This window comes from Salvelinus alpinus, chromosome 13 (genome assembly GCF_045679555.1).
Source record: "Salvelinus alpinus chromosome 13, SLU_Salpinus.1, whole genome shotgun sequence".
In the NCBI taxonomy this organism is placed as follows: domain Eukaryota; kingdom Metazoa; phylum Chordata; class Actinopteri; order Salmoniformes; family Salmonidae; genus Salvelinus; species Salvelinus alpinus.
This window is the reverse complement of record NC_092098.1, coordinates 43768961-43782090: the sequence shown is the minus strand read 5'-3', so window position 1 is coordinate 43782090 and position 13130 is coordinate 43768961. Positions and strand designations below refer to the sequence as shown.

General features: G+C 43.5%; 1 protein-coding gene across 8 annotated transcripts in view; it reads left to right on the top strand.

Annotated features, from left to right (window-relative positions):
- The window catches only part of LOC139537745 (rap guanine nucleotide exchange factor 6-like), a 184521-nt gene that overhangs the window by 59461 nt on the left and 111930 nt on the right, over window positions 1-13130 (top strand). For 6 of the 8 annotated variants that reach the window (XM_071339458.1, XM_071339457.1, XM_071339459.1 and 3 more), the window contains one exon: window positions 11552-11680. The exons of the other annotated variants lie outside the window; for them this stretch is intronic. In XM_071339458.1, coding sequence (XP_071195559.1) covers window positions 11552-11680 — 129 coding nt within the window. The remainder of the gene's footprint in view (window positions 1-11551; window positions 11681-13130) is intronic. 8 annotated transcript variants of the gene reach the window in all.

Below are 13130 nucleotides of genomic sequence, written 5' to 3'. Positions count from 1 at the left end.
CGTACTCTATACCATCTACTGCATCTGCCATGCCGTTCTGTACCACCACTCATTCATATATCTTTATGTACATATTCTTTATCCCTTTACACTTGTGTGTGTGTGTGTAAGGTAGTAGTTGTGGAATTGTTAGGTTAGATTACTGTTGGTTATTACTGCATTGTCGGAACTAGAAGCACAAGCATTTCGCTACACTCGCATTAACATCTGCTAACCATGTGTATGTGACTAATAAAATTTGATTTGATTTGATTTGACTGACGATTTTCATAAGAAAGGTCTTCGTTTCTGGCCATTTTGAGCCTGTAATATTAGATATTAGCCATTTTGAGCCTGTAATATCCAGATTCTCAACTAGTCTAAAGAAGGCCAGTTTTATTGCTTCTTTAATCAGTACATCAGTTTTCAGCTGTGCTAGCATAATTGCAAAAGGGTTTTCTAATGATCAATTAGCCTTTTAAAATTATAAACTTGGATTAGCTAACACAACGTGCCATTGGAACACAGGAGTGATGGTTGCTGATAATGGGCCTATGTAGATATTCCATAAAAAATCTGCCGTTTCCAGCCACAATAGTCATTTACAACATTAACAATGTCTACACTGTATTTCTGATCAATTTGATGTTATTTTGATGGACATTTATCAAATGTCATAAATCTTCCCAGTAATGTTTTGGAAACCCTGAGAAGCATACACGCGCACACACACACACACACCACGGTTTCCGCTCCTCTGTCACGCTGCTGCAGCACTCAGTCAAATCACTTACATTCCAACCAATTAGCTAATTGAGTCCTGGGGAATTATCACAGACTAACTGCACGCATTTGTTCAGCCAGGCCAGGGGTTTGAGATGGCTTCAATTTCACCCACCCTGTGTCTCTGTCCGTTTGTCTCTGTCCGTTTGTCTGGGAGCACAGAGCCATAGACAGACCATTGTAGTTCACACACTGAGACCAGTCCATACAGGAGTTAACTAGTCAATGGTCCAAGCAGGAAATATCTCCATATGGGCCGACTCTTCATAGACAGCACTCTGTTCATAGTGAAGACTTTCTATTTAGTAGTGTGTGTGGAATGACTCCTTGCAGTGTGTAATTGTACACTGAAATGCCCCCTTAAAATGCTTAGTCAGTCTTCTGTTGTTGACTTTGCTGTGATAACACTATTAGGCTGTCAGTCTGGTTAGTTTTTCATTAGAGAAGTCTGTGCTGTTCCATAAATCAACCCATCATATAGTTATACAGTACAAACATGACACAGAATCTTTGCACCTCATTCTGTGTGTGACACAAGTCCGTTTCCCTCTTATTCTCTCGTTTTGACAATATCGCTATATTATTTTGGCGGTAGTTGCCTGTATCTGCACCAAAACACCAGTATTTTTCCTTCTGTAGCTTGTTCTCCATCTTTTTAAATAGGGAGCCAATTTGTTTTCAGCACTTTTATTTCTGAGATTTGTCAAATCTTTCTCCTGGCTCTCTCTTGCCCCTCTGCAGCAGACATATTGTTAGCAATATGTTTGGAACATCGAATCGCAATAAAATCACAATGCATATAGAATCATGAGAATTGCAATACATATCGACACTTAAGTATCGTGGTAATATATCGGGAGGTACCTGGCATTTTCCAGCCCTAATGGCGGGCAAATTGGCCATACTTTCACATCATGGCCTTGACGTGTGGCCCTCCTCGCCTCTTTTCCTCTGTGGCGCCCATGTAATGTCTCAGTACACCCTGATGGATGACTGGAGCTCACAGAGATGACAGCCCTGCCGCCTGAACTAGAGAATGACCGTTATGGAATTTTTAGGGCCGATACCGATTGTTTTGGGGGTCAAGGAGGCCGACAGCTGATATTTTAGGCCGATATTCAATATCATAAAATTTGAACATTTTGATGACATTTCCCAGAGATAGCCATGTATGCATTTAATAACCTCTTAAATGTAATGGAGAAATGTAGATTTCCGCCTAAATAGACATACTCAAAAGTAATTGCTATTCATGTGTAATTACATGATTCTGACATGCAAAAACGTGGTATATTTGGAGAGAAGACATTTTGGAGATTGAGGAAATCCTCAGACGATAGATAGGAAATACATAGTTCAGAGCACACACAAAATATATATATATTCTTTTACGTCATCTTTCATTGACAAGCTATAAGTGAATTATTGATTACTAGAGCTGGAAACACATCAGATGGCTTCCACAACATGTGAATAATATTTTTTTAAATGGGATTGATAGACCTAACAATTAGAAATGGGCAGCTTTTTTAGTAAGTGGTGTCAGGTGTGGTCACAGGACGTTTCCAAGTGTCCCTAAACCTCTCCAAAGTGGCATTTGTCTGTAAATTAGATAATTCCAGTGCTATTACATATTTGCAATCCCTAAATGCTATTTGTTCAGTATAAAAACACAATTTCTACCATATCAACCTCACTCAAACATTGTGGTGGTGTTATGTGGTATCCAGGGTACATTCAAGTGTCTTTTCTACGTCTCCAAAGTGTCCGAATGTAGTTTTTGCACACTGGATGTGCCTAAAAGTTATTGTTAACTATAAAAACTAAATTTCTACAACACCAACCTCTCAAACATGGTTCTGGTGTCGGGGGACATACAGGGGATATGGATGCCTACAGCGCGTAAGCAGGCAACATATTTTTGATGCGCAAAGATTTAGTCACTCAGTGGACATTCAATGTTGTCATTAAGTAATGCAACAACGTATCAACGTATTCCGTGTTTATTTTGTTTATGCTTCACAACGCTAACCGGCATGTAGGTAGCAGCCATCTTGAAATGAGGTCATCGGCTCGGCCTGCCCTTATGAATTGTTATGCCCATATACAGTAGCAGTCAAAAGTTCAAAATGGGCTGGTTATAAGTTGATTGTACTGCTTGGATAGAGCGAGGCTGCAACTCCGTTCCCTTTCACATTTCCTCACACATCTCTCGCCATCGCTCATATCACTTGCTGCTGTTTACCGCTACTATGTTAATTAGCTCAATGGAGATATTTGCCACCTAGCCATACATGTGCATAATATCTAACAAGGAGGGTGCGGGTAGGAAAAAGGATGAAGCGATGATGCACATTCTGTCTGACTCAAATCTGTCCATCCGTAGTTTGAGAAGTGAAAAAGCACTGATCTACTGCTTTACTGGTACATAAACATACAGGAAGATTCTTAGGTAGCTAAACCTATTGCCAACCTTTATTTGGATATTTTAAAACACTTCCATCTTTCCCTATGATGACAATCCTCTCTATAGTGCATTGGGAAAGTATTCAGACCCCTTGACTTTTTCCACATTTTGTTACATTACAGCCTTATTCTAAAATTCTATCTACACACAATACCTTATTTGACAAAGCAAAAACAGATTTTTAGACATTTTAGCTAATTTCTTAAAAATAAACGGTTTTCACAATGTCATTATGGGGTATTTTGTGTAGATTGAGGGGGGGGAATATTTAATCCATTTTAGAATGAGGCTGTAACATAACTGTGAAAAAAGGGAAGGGGTCTGAATACTTTTAGATTTCACTGAAATTCAACTGTCAATTATGAATGGCAGCTGGTCAGATCAGCACACCAGTAAATAGCTAACGTTACACTGCAAGTCAGATGGCTCGTTGCTGAAAATGTTGCATGTTCAAAACGATAACCAGCTAACGTTAGCTAGCTACGTTGGCAATTAGCTCCGATCTGATACTTTAGCACCATGTTTATCTAGCCAGCTAGCTAGCATAGTAGCTAACACCACAGATGAAAAGGTTTGTTATCGTAATCTTAGCTAACAGGTCACATGGACACGAGCCTTATTAGTGAATTAAACTAATATTTGCAACAGGAATTGGATTTTGGTCTCTGTGTCAATTCATCCATTTCTCAATACTGCACCTTTCTTTCTGTTGGCGAATGAGCTAGCTTGCTGTTGCTGATTTTCTCAGCTAGACATTCCTGGTGAGTGGCAACTGGCATAGCAGCAGTTTTTCTATGTATTGACATAGCCGATAGACTAGAAAATGCCAATGTCGCCCTGTCACGTAGAGTAGGCCAGAAGGCTAAACTGAAAAACCTAACCTTCAAAGCCTACATTTTCCACTCAGCTAAACATACTGAATTATATACATTGCAACACGTTTCTCATGATACAATATACCAATATAACACATTTACAAAATTCCATCCCTACTGACGTGGAGTCTTCCAATATGCCCATTCACATGAACGAGCCATTCTGGACAGGCACTAGAAAGACAGCCCGATTACAGTAGCTCTGGTCCTTATCCCAGCCCGATTACAGTAGCTCTGGTCCTTATCCCAGCCCGATTACAGTAGCTCTGGTCCTTATCCCAGCCCGATTACCGTAGCTCTGGTCCTTATCCCAGCCCGATTACCGTAGCTCTGGTCCTTATCCCAGCCCGATTACCGTAGCTCTGGTCCTTATCCCAGCCCGATTACAGTAGCTCTGGTCCTTATCCCAGCCCGATTACAGTTGCTCTGGTCCTTATCCCAGCCCGATTACAGTAGCTCTGGTCCTTATCCCAGCCCGATTACAGTAGCTCTGGTCCTTATCCCAGCCTGATTACAGTAGCTCTGGTCCTTATCCCAGCCTGATTACAGTAGCTCTGGTCCTTATCCCAGCCTACCCGGAAGCTACAGAGATGGAGAGGAACAGAACCAAACAAACAACGTGCTCATCCATAACATTGATAAGTACAATAAATGTTGCTTAAATTAAACATGAACTCTTGTCTGTATATTCTTTATACCATAAACTGTTACTGACGGGAGGTAAGAATAAAGTGTGAAATGTATATACTAAGATAGAGAAGTTAACTTCTGTGTCGACCCACATTGTTAACGTAGCTGATAACGGAGCAGGGAGGCGCGCTGAGTGTGTGTGTGTGTGTGTGTGTTAGTGTACCACATGCTGCCCGCGGCCAGTGACGGACTTCTCCGTCACACGCCCGGAGACTGACTGACTTGAGTTTTATCACAGACTACCCTCCCCTCTCTCATCCTCCTCCTCAGTCCCACTACTCCTGGCTCTGGGTTTTACCCGCCCACTCCTATATGAAATAGAAAAGTCATCTAAGTACATGGTTGAGCGAAGCAAAACATTTGTCAATAGTGTTCTGCTGGCATTCGTCAGAGCCCACTCATGATGCTTAAAATACAGTGGAAAAAGTTGGTTTGCCTTGGCAGGGATTTCCCGACTCAGAGAGAGATGTTGAGGGAGATCGCAGCAATGTTCAGACGATTGCAGATGTTTTTTGTTAACTTCATTTCTTATTCGTCTCCCGCTTGTTTTTACTCTGGCTGGGCCGATGGTGGCATTCCGCCTTCACTGTGTCAGTGACAGCATTTGATGGGTTTACAAACTAGGGTTGTGAACATTTAAACAAAATTGGGATCCTTAACATTAAGACAATCACTTAGAGAAAATCATTTTTTTTCCTTCACAAAATTATAATCTCAGTGCAGTTATCACAACTACCACTAACGGGTCCCGATCATCAACATGAAGGAAAAATGAAAATGAAACAAATACCTAACGCAACAATGCTGTAACGTTAGGAGGAGAGAAAAAGGCAGTCTTTTAGCTACTTTATTTTTGTATTATTTATTTCACCTTTATTTAACCAGGTCGGCCAGTTGAGAACAAGTTCTCATTTACAACTGCGACCTGGTCAAGATAAAGCAAAGCAGTGCGCCACAAACAAAACAGTTACACATGGGATAAACAAACATACAGTCAATAACACAATAGAAAAGTATATATACAGTGTGTGCAAATGTAGTAAGATTAGGGAGGTAAGGCAATAAATAGGCCATAGTGGCGAAATAACTGCAATTTAGCAATTAAACACTGGAGTGATAGATATGCAGAAAATGAATGTGCAAGTAGAGATACTGGGGTGCAAAGGAGCAAAAAATAAATGACAATATGGGGATGAGGTAGTTGGGTGGGCTATTTACAGATGGGCTGTGTACAGGTGTGATGATCGGTAAGCTGCTCTGACAGCTGATGCTTAAAGTTAGTGAGGGAGATATGTCTCCAGCTTCAGTGATTTTTGCAATTCGTTCCAGTCATTGGCAGCAAAGAACTGGAAGGAAAGGTGGCCAAAGGAGGAGTTGGCTTTGGGGATGACCAGTGAAATATACCTGCTGGAGCGCGTGCTATGGGTGGGGGCTGCGATGGTGACCAGTGAGCTGAGACAAGGTGGGGCTTTACCTAGCAAGGACTTATAGATGACCTGGAGCCAGTGGGTTTGGCGACGAAAATTAAGCGAGGGCCAGCCAACGAGAGCATACAGGTCGCAGTGGTGTAGTATATGGTACTTTGGTGACAGACTACATCCAATTTGCTGAGTAGAGTGTTGGAGGCTATTTTGTAAATGACATCGCCGAAGTCAAGGATCAGTAGGATAGTCAGTTTTACGAGGGTATGTTTGGCAGCATGAGTGAGGGATGCTTTGTTGCGAAATAGGAAGCCGATTCTAGATTTAATTTTGGATTGGAGATGCTAAATGTGAGTCTGGAAGGAGAGTTTACAGTCTAACCAGACACCTAGGTATTTGTAGTTGTCCACATATTCTAAGTCAGAAGCCTCCAGAGTAGTGATGCTAGATGGTCGAGCGGGTGCGGGCAGCGATCGGTTGAATAGCATGCATTTAGTTTTACTTGCATTTAAGAGCAGTTGGAGGCCTCGGAAGGAGTGTTGTAGTATGGCATTGAAGCTTGTCTGGAGTAGAGGTCGACCGATTATGATTTTTCAACACCGATACCGATTATTGGAGGACCAAAAAAGCTGATGCCTATTTATTTATTTATTTATTTATTTATATATATATATATATATATATATATATATATATTTGTAACAATGACAATTAGAACAATTGTGAATGAACACTTAACTTATTATAATACATCAATGCAATCAATTTAGTCTCAAATAAATAATGAAACATGTTCAATTTGGTTTAAATAATGCAAAAACAAAGTGTTGGAGAAGAAAGTAAAAGTGCAATATGTGCCATGTAAAAAAGCTAACGTTTAAGGTCCTTGCTCAGAACATTTGAAAGCTGGTGGTTCCTTTTAACATGAGTCTTCAATATTCCCAGGTAAGAAGTTTTAGGTTGTAGTTATTATAGGACTATTTCTCTCTTTACCATTTGTATTTCATATACCTTTGACTATTGGATGTTCTAATAGGTACTTTAGTATTGCCAGCCTAATCTCTTGAGTTGATAGGCTTGAAGTCATAAACGGCGCAATGCTTGAAGTACAGCGAAGAGCTGCTGGCAAATGCAGTGAATGCTTGCGAGCCTGCTGTTGCCTACCACCGCTCAGTCAGACTGCTCTATCAAATCATAGACTTACTTATAATATAATAACACAGAAATACGAGCCTTATGTCATTAATATGGTCAAATCCGGAAACTATCATTTCGAAAACAAAACCTTTATTCTTTCAGCGAAATACGGAACCGTTCCATATTTTATCTAACGGGTGGCATCCTTAAGTCTAAATATTGCTGTTACATTGCACAACCTTCAATGTTATGTCATAATTTCCCAGAATTGTACATAATTAATTACGGTCTTTGTTAGGAAGAAATGGTCTTCACATAGTTCGCAACGAGCCTGGCGGCCCAAACTGCTGCATATACCATGACTGCAGGTTTAAAAATATGTTCTTGTGTATTGATTTTAAGAAAGGCATTGATGTTTATGGTTAGGTACACATTGGTGCAACGACAGTGCTTTTTTTTGCGAATGTGCTTGTTAAATCACCTGTTTGGCGAAGTAGGCTGGGATTCAATGATAAATTAACAGGCACCGCATTGATTATACGCAACGCAGGACAAGCGAGATAACTACACATGGTTCATGATATTACTAGTTTAACTAGTGATTATGTTAAGATTAATTGTTTTTTATAAGATCAGTTTAATGCTAGCTAGGACCTTACCGTGGCTCCCTGCTGCACTCGCAAAACAGGTGGTCAGCCTGCCACGCAGTCTCCTCGTGGAGTGCAATGTAATCGGCCATAATCGGTGTCCAAAAATGCGAATTACCAAATGTTATGAAAACTTGAAATCGTCCCTAATTAATCGGCCATTCCGATTAATCGGTCGACCTCTAGTCTGGAGGTTTGTTAACACAGTGTCCAAAGAAGGGCCAGAAGTATACAGAATGGTGTCGTCTGCGTAGAGGTGGATCAGAGAATCACCAGCAGCAAGAGCGACATCATTGATGTATACAGAGAAGAGAGTCGGTCCAAGAATTGAACCCTGTGGCACCCCCATAGAGACTGCCTGAGGTCTGGACAACAGGCCCTCCGATTTGACACACTGACCGAGAAGTAGTTGGTGAATTAGGCGAGGCAGTCATTTGAGAAGCCAAGGCTATTGAGTCTGCCGATAAGAATGCGGTGATTGACAGAGTCGAAAGCCTTGGCCAGGTTGTTGAAGACAGCTGCACACTATTGTCTTTTATTGATGGTGGTTATGATATCGTTTAGGACCTTCAGCGTGGCTGAGGTGCACCCAGGACCAGCTCGGAAACCAGATTGCATAGCGGAGAAATTACAGTGGGATTCGAATTGGTCGGTGATCTGTTTGTTAACTTGGCAGGGTAGGATAGATATAGGTCTGTAACAGTTTGGGTCTAGAGTGTCTCCCCCTTTGAAGAGGGGGGTGACCGCGGCAGCTTTCCAATCTTTAGGGATCTCAGACGGTACGAAAGAGAGATTGAACAGGCTAGTAATAGGGGTTGCAACAATTGCAGCGGATCATTTTAGAAAGAGAGGGTCCAGATTGTCTAGCCCCGCTGATTTGTAGGGGTCCAGATTTTTCAGCTCTTTCAGAACATCAGCTATCTGGATTTGGGTGAAAGAGAAATGGGGGAGGCCTGGGCATATTGCTGTGTGGGGTGCAGAGCTGTTGACCGGGGTAAGGGTAGCCAGGTGGAAAGCATGGCCAGCCGTAGAAAAATGCTTATTGAAATTCTCAATTATAGTGGATTTATTGGTAGTGACATTGTTTCCTAGCCTCAGTCCAGTGGAAAGCTGGGAGGAGGTGCTCTTATTCTCCATGGACTTTACAGTGTCCCAGAACTTTTTCGAGTTTGTGCTACAGGATGCACATTTTTGTTTGAAAACGCAAGCCTTTGCTTTCCTAACTGCCCGTGTATATTGGTTCCTAACTTGCCTGAAAAGTTGCATATCGCGGGGGATATTCGATGCTAATAAGGTACGCTACAGGATGTTTTTGTGCCGGTCAAGGGCAGTCAGGTCTGGAGGGCTATATCTATTCTTAGTTCTACATTTGAATGGGGCTTGCTTATTTAAGATGGTGAGGAAAGCACTTTTAAAGAATAACCAGGCATCCTCTACTGACAGGATGAGGTCAATATCCTTCCAGGATACCCGGGCCAGGTTGATTAGAAAGGCCTGGTCGCTGAAGTGTTTTAGGGAGCGTTTGACAGTGATGAGGAGTGGTCGTCTGACCGCGGACCCATTACGGACGCAGGCAATGAGGCAGTGATCGCTGAGATCCTGGTTGATGACAGCAGAGATATATTTAGAGGGCAGGTTGGTCATAATGATATCTATGAGGGTGACCGTGTTTACGGATTTAGGGTTGTACCTGGTAAGTTCCATGATCATTTGTGTGAGTTTTAGGGCATCTATTTTAGATTGTAGGACGGCCGGGGTTTTAAGCATATCCCCCCGGGAATAGGGGTGGAACTGGGGCCTACAGGGCCTGGGTTAACCTCTACATCACCAGAGGAACAGAGGAGGTGCAGAAAAGGGTACAGCTAAAGGCTATAAGAACTGGTCGTCTAATGCGTTGGGGACATGATAAAAGGAGCAGATTTCTGGGCGTGGTAGAATAGATTCAAGACATAATGTACTGACAAGGGTATGGTAGGATGTGAGTACAGTGGAGGTAAACCTAGGCGTTTATTACCTGGAGCTGTAATGCCTGAGGGAGAATGAGAGGCTCAAAGCAGAGAAGCAGCTTACATGTGAGTGACGAGGGAGGGGGAGAAGGATAGCAACCAAGTAGACTCGTGCTGGTGGACTCACTAGTTATTTATCATTTAATCTGATTACATAGTACCTGACTTGACATATCAAACCGGGAGACTCTAGTTAAGCAAGCTAGCTTTTGTTAGCTATTGTAATTGAGACTACATAACTTGACCTGTGCGCTTCCTCCCCTTCCAAATCCTCCAGTAAATAACAACAAACCCATTCAGGATAAGAAGCTGCCTGCCTGTTGGCTCTTGGTGTTGTAGCCTGTCTTTCTCATTTCACTTTTAGTTCTGTCATTGTAATTCCATCTTTCGTTGAATAGCCTAGATGTCTCCTAATTACTTGCATCAGGGAAGCTCTATGACTGTACCCTAGAGCCGGTTTGATGACTTGTGATTGCATGACAACCACAAGCTACACGCACCACTCTCGAAGAAAAGCAAGCACACCAGCAGCATAAATGATAAAACATTAATCACTCCGCGGGAAGCGCAATGTAGACATCTGCATTATGAATTCACATGATTTTAATCTTTAATTTTTTTTTTTTTAACTGAAAACCCTCTCAAAAAATGGCTGTTTTGAACAATAAGTAATAGTTTGTTTGCCACATACTTAATACAAACACAGCACTTTACCGGGACTGTTAGGTTACGTCAGGTCCTCCACTGTCCTGATAAACCCCCTCAATCTGCCCTCATAAAACACATCCTCTCACATTACACTGCCTTTATCATCATTGTTTTTCTAGTGGAAATACTCTCTGCACGCATGTGAGTCTAGAAAAGTACTGTTTATTTGAATTTTTTAAATACTCAAAGCCTATGAGTCTTGAACAGTTGAAGTATTCTTCCATTAGTACTTATCCTAGTTTGAATGTTTTTGAATAGTTTCACAACTCACTTCACAAAATGCAACTATTTGCTTAGCTTTGTTTTTTTTGTAACTCGAAAGGAAAACGAATTCTCCAGCAATAACAGCATAGTAATACAAAGTTCTCCACAATCAAAAATGTTCTGTCTCGCAAAGGAAATTGGTATATTGAGGGTTTCCTACAGGAAGCTGTGGTCTCACTGTGAGCTGTGTTGTGCAGAAACGGCCTCCTGACTCGACACAGCAGACTGAGAGTGACTAGAACTATTCTCGTCGCAGCCTTGGAGAGAGAGAGAGCCTCATACCGTCTTCTTCTACCTCTCTTCTCTTGCCCGTGTCCTGGATGCAGTCCCCATGACGAGGCGCTTGCACAGGCTCTCTGTGCTGTGGAAGAACTGGATGTTCTACCAGGAGCCTGAACAACAGAACTCTGAACAGGAACAGAGCCAGGATCAGCTCTCAGAACCAGCAGCCAGAAAGAACTGTGATCGGTCTGAGCAGCTGACTCTGATCTCAGAACAAGAACAGTCTAGTAGTAGAGGTAGCTCTGAGCCCCAGACCTCCAGCACTGAGGCCCAGCTTGGTGATGTGTTTCAGGTGGACAATGCCAGCGAGGGTGAGGGGGCACTGCAGAGGGAGGTGTCCCAGAGACGTTCCCGCCGGCGCTTTCGCAAAGTCAACCCCCGGGGAGAGCGGGAACTGATCACTGACGGCCAGGACCCCACGGTAAGAACGGACGCTAATGTATACTCACTATGTTCCTGAAGTTAAAGGACTTCTACTCGGCTCAGACAGAAAGATGTCATAGACGGCTGTGTCTGAGGTGTCTATGTACCAAGCTTTCTCTGTTTAGTGTAGTGTTGACAGCTGTGGTAAAAGTGTTAAATGAAGTACTTGTTGTGTGGTGTAGATGTTGGTCTATAGCTAGCGATGTGTCCAGGAATACATATCCCGGAGGAAAAAGAGAGTGGAGTTACTGTGTAAAAGTATATCTACTGGTATGTTGGTTACAATTTAGTTTGTTTATAGTGCAGGATTGCATTCCCCCCAAAAATAGTTGTCACAAGATTGTTTATCTTGAGTGTTGAAAGTTGAATGAAACATTGCAGAGTAAGTCGATTTCATGCCTGTATCCTATATTTACTCCACACTGAACTACCATAGCCATGAAGCCTATTCTATGTTCTGTAGAGGGCTCACTTGGGGTGGGGGGCGAAAGCAGACACATGCCTTTACAGTGAACAGTCATAAGTTAACTTGAGTTATGTTTTATGTAATGACTAAAATGTAAATGTCCTCCGTTGATCCTCCTGACATCTTGTATTTCTCGCGCTCTCTCTCTCTCGTGCCCTCTCCCTCTCTCTCTCTCTCGCCCTCTCTCTCGCCCTCTCCCTCTCTCTCGCCCTCTCTCTCTCTCTCGCCCTCTCTCTCTCTCTCGCCCTCTCCCTCTCTCTCGCCCTCTCCCTCTCTCTCGCCCTCTCCCTCTCTCTCGCCCTCTCCCTCTCTCTCGTGCCCTCTCCCTCTCTCTCGTGCCCTCTCTCTCGTGCCCTCTCCCTCTCTCTCGTGCCCTCTCCCTCTCTCTCGTGCCCTCTCCCTCTCTCTCGTGCCCTCTCCCTCTCTCTCGTGCCCTCTCCCTCTCTCTCGTGCCCTCTCCCTCTCTCTCGTGCCCTCTCCCTCTCTCTCGTTCCCTCTCTCTCGTGCCCTCTCCCTCTCTCTCGTGCCCTCTCCCTCTCTCTCGTGCCCTCTCTCTCGCTCTCTCCCTCTCTCTCGCCCTCTCTCTCTCTCTCTCTCTCTCGCCCTCTCTCTCTCTCTCTCTCGCCCTCTCTCTCTCTCTCTCCCTCTCTCTCGCCCTCTCTCTCTCTCTCTCTCGCCCTCTCCCTCTCTCTCGCCCTCTCTCTCTCTCTCTCTCGCCCTCTCCCTCTCTCTCGCCCTCTCCCTCTCTCTCGTGCCCTCTCCCTCTCTCTCGTGCCCTCTCCCTCTCTCTCGTGCCCTCTCCCTCTCTCTCGTGCCCTCTCCCTCTCTCTCGTGCCCTCTCCCTCTCTCTCGTGCCCTCTCCCTCTCTCTCGTGCCCTCTCCCTCTCTCTCGTGCCCTCTCCCTCTCTCTCGTGCCCTCTCCCTCTCTCTCGTGCCCTCTCCCTCTCTCTCGTGCCCTCTCCCTCTCTCTCGTGCCCTCTCC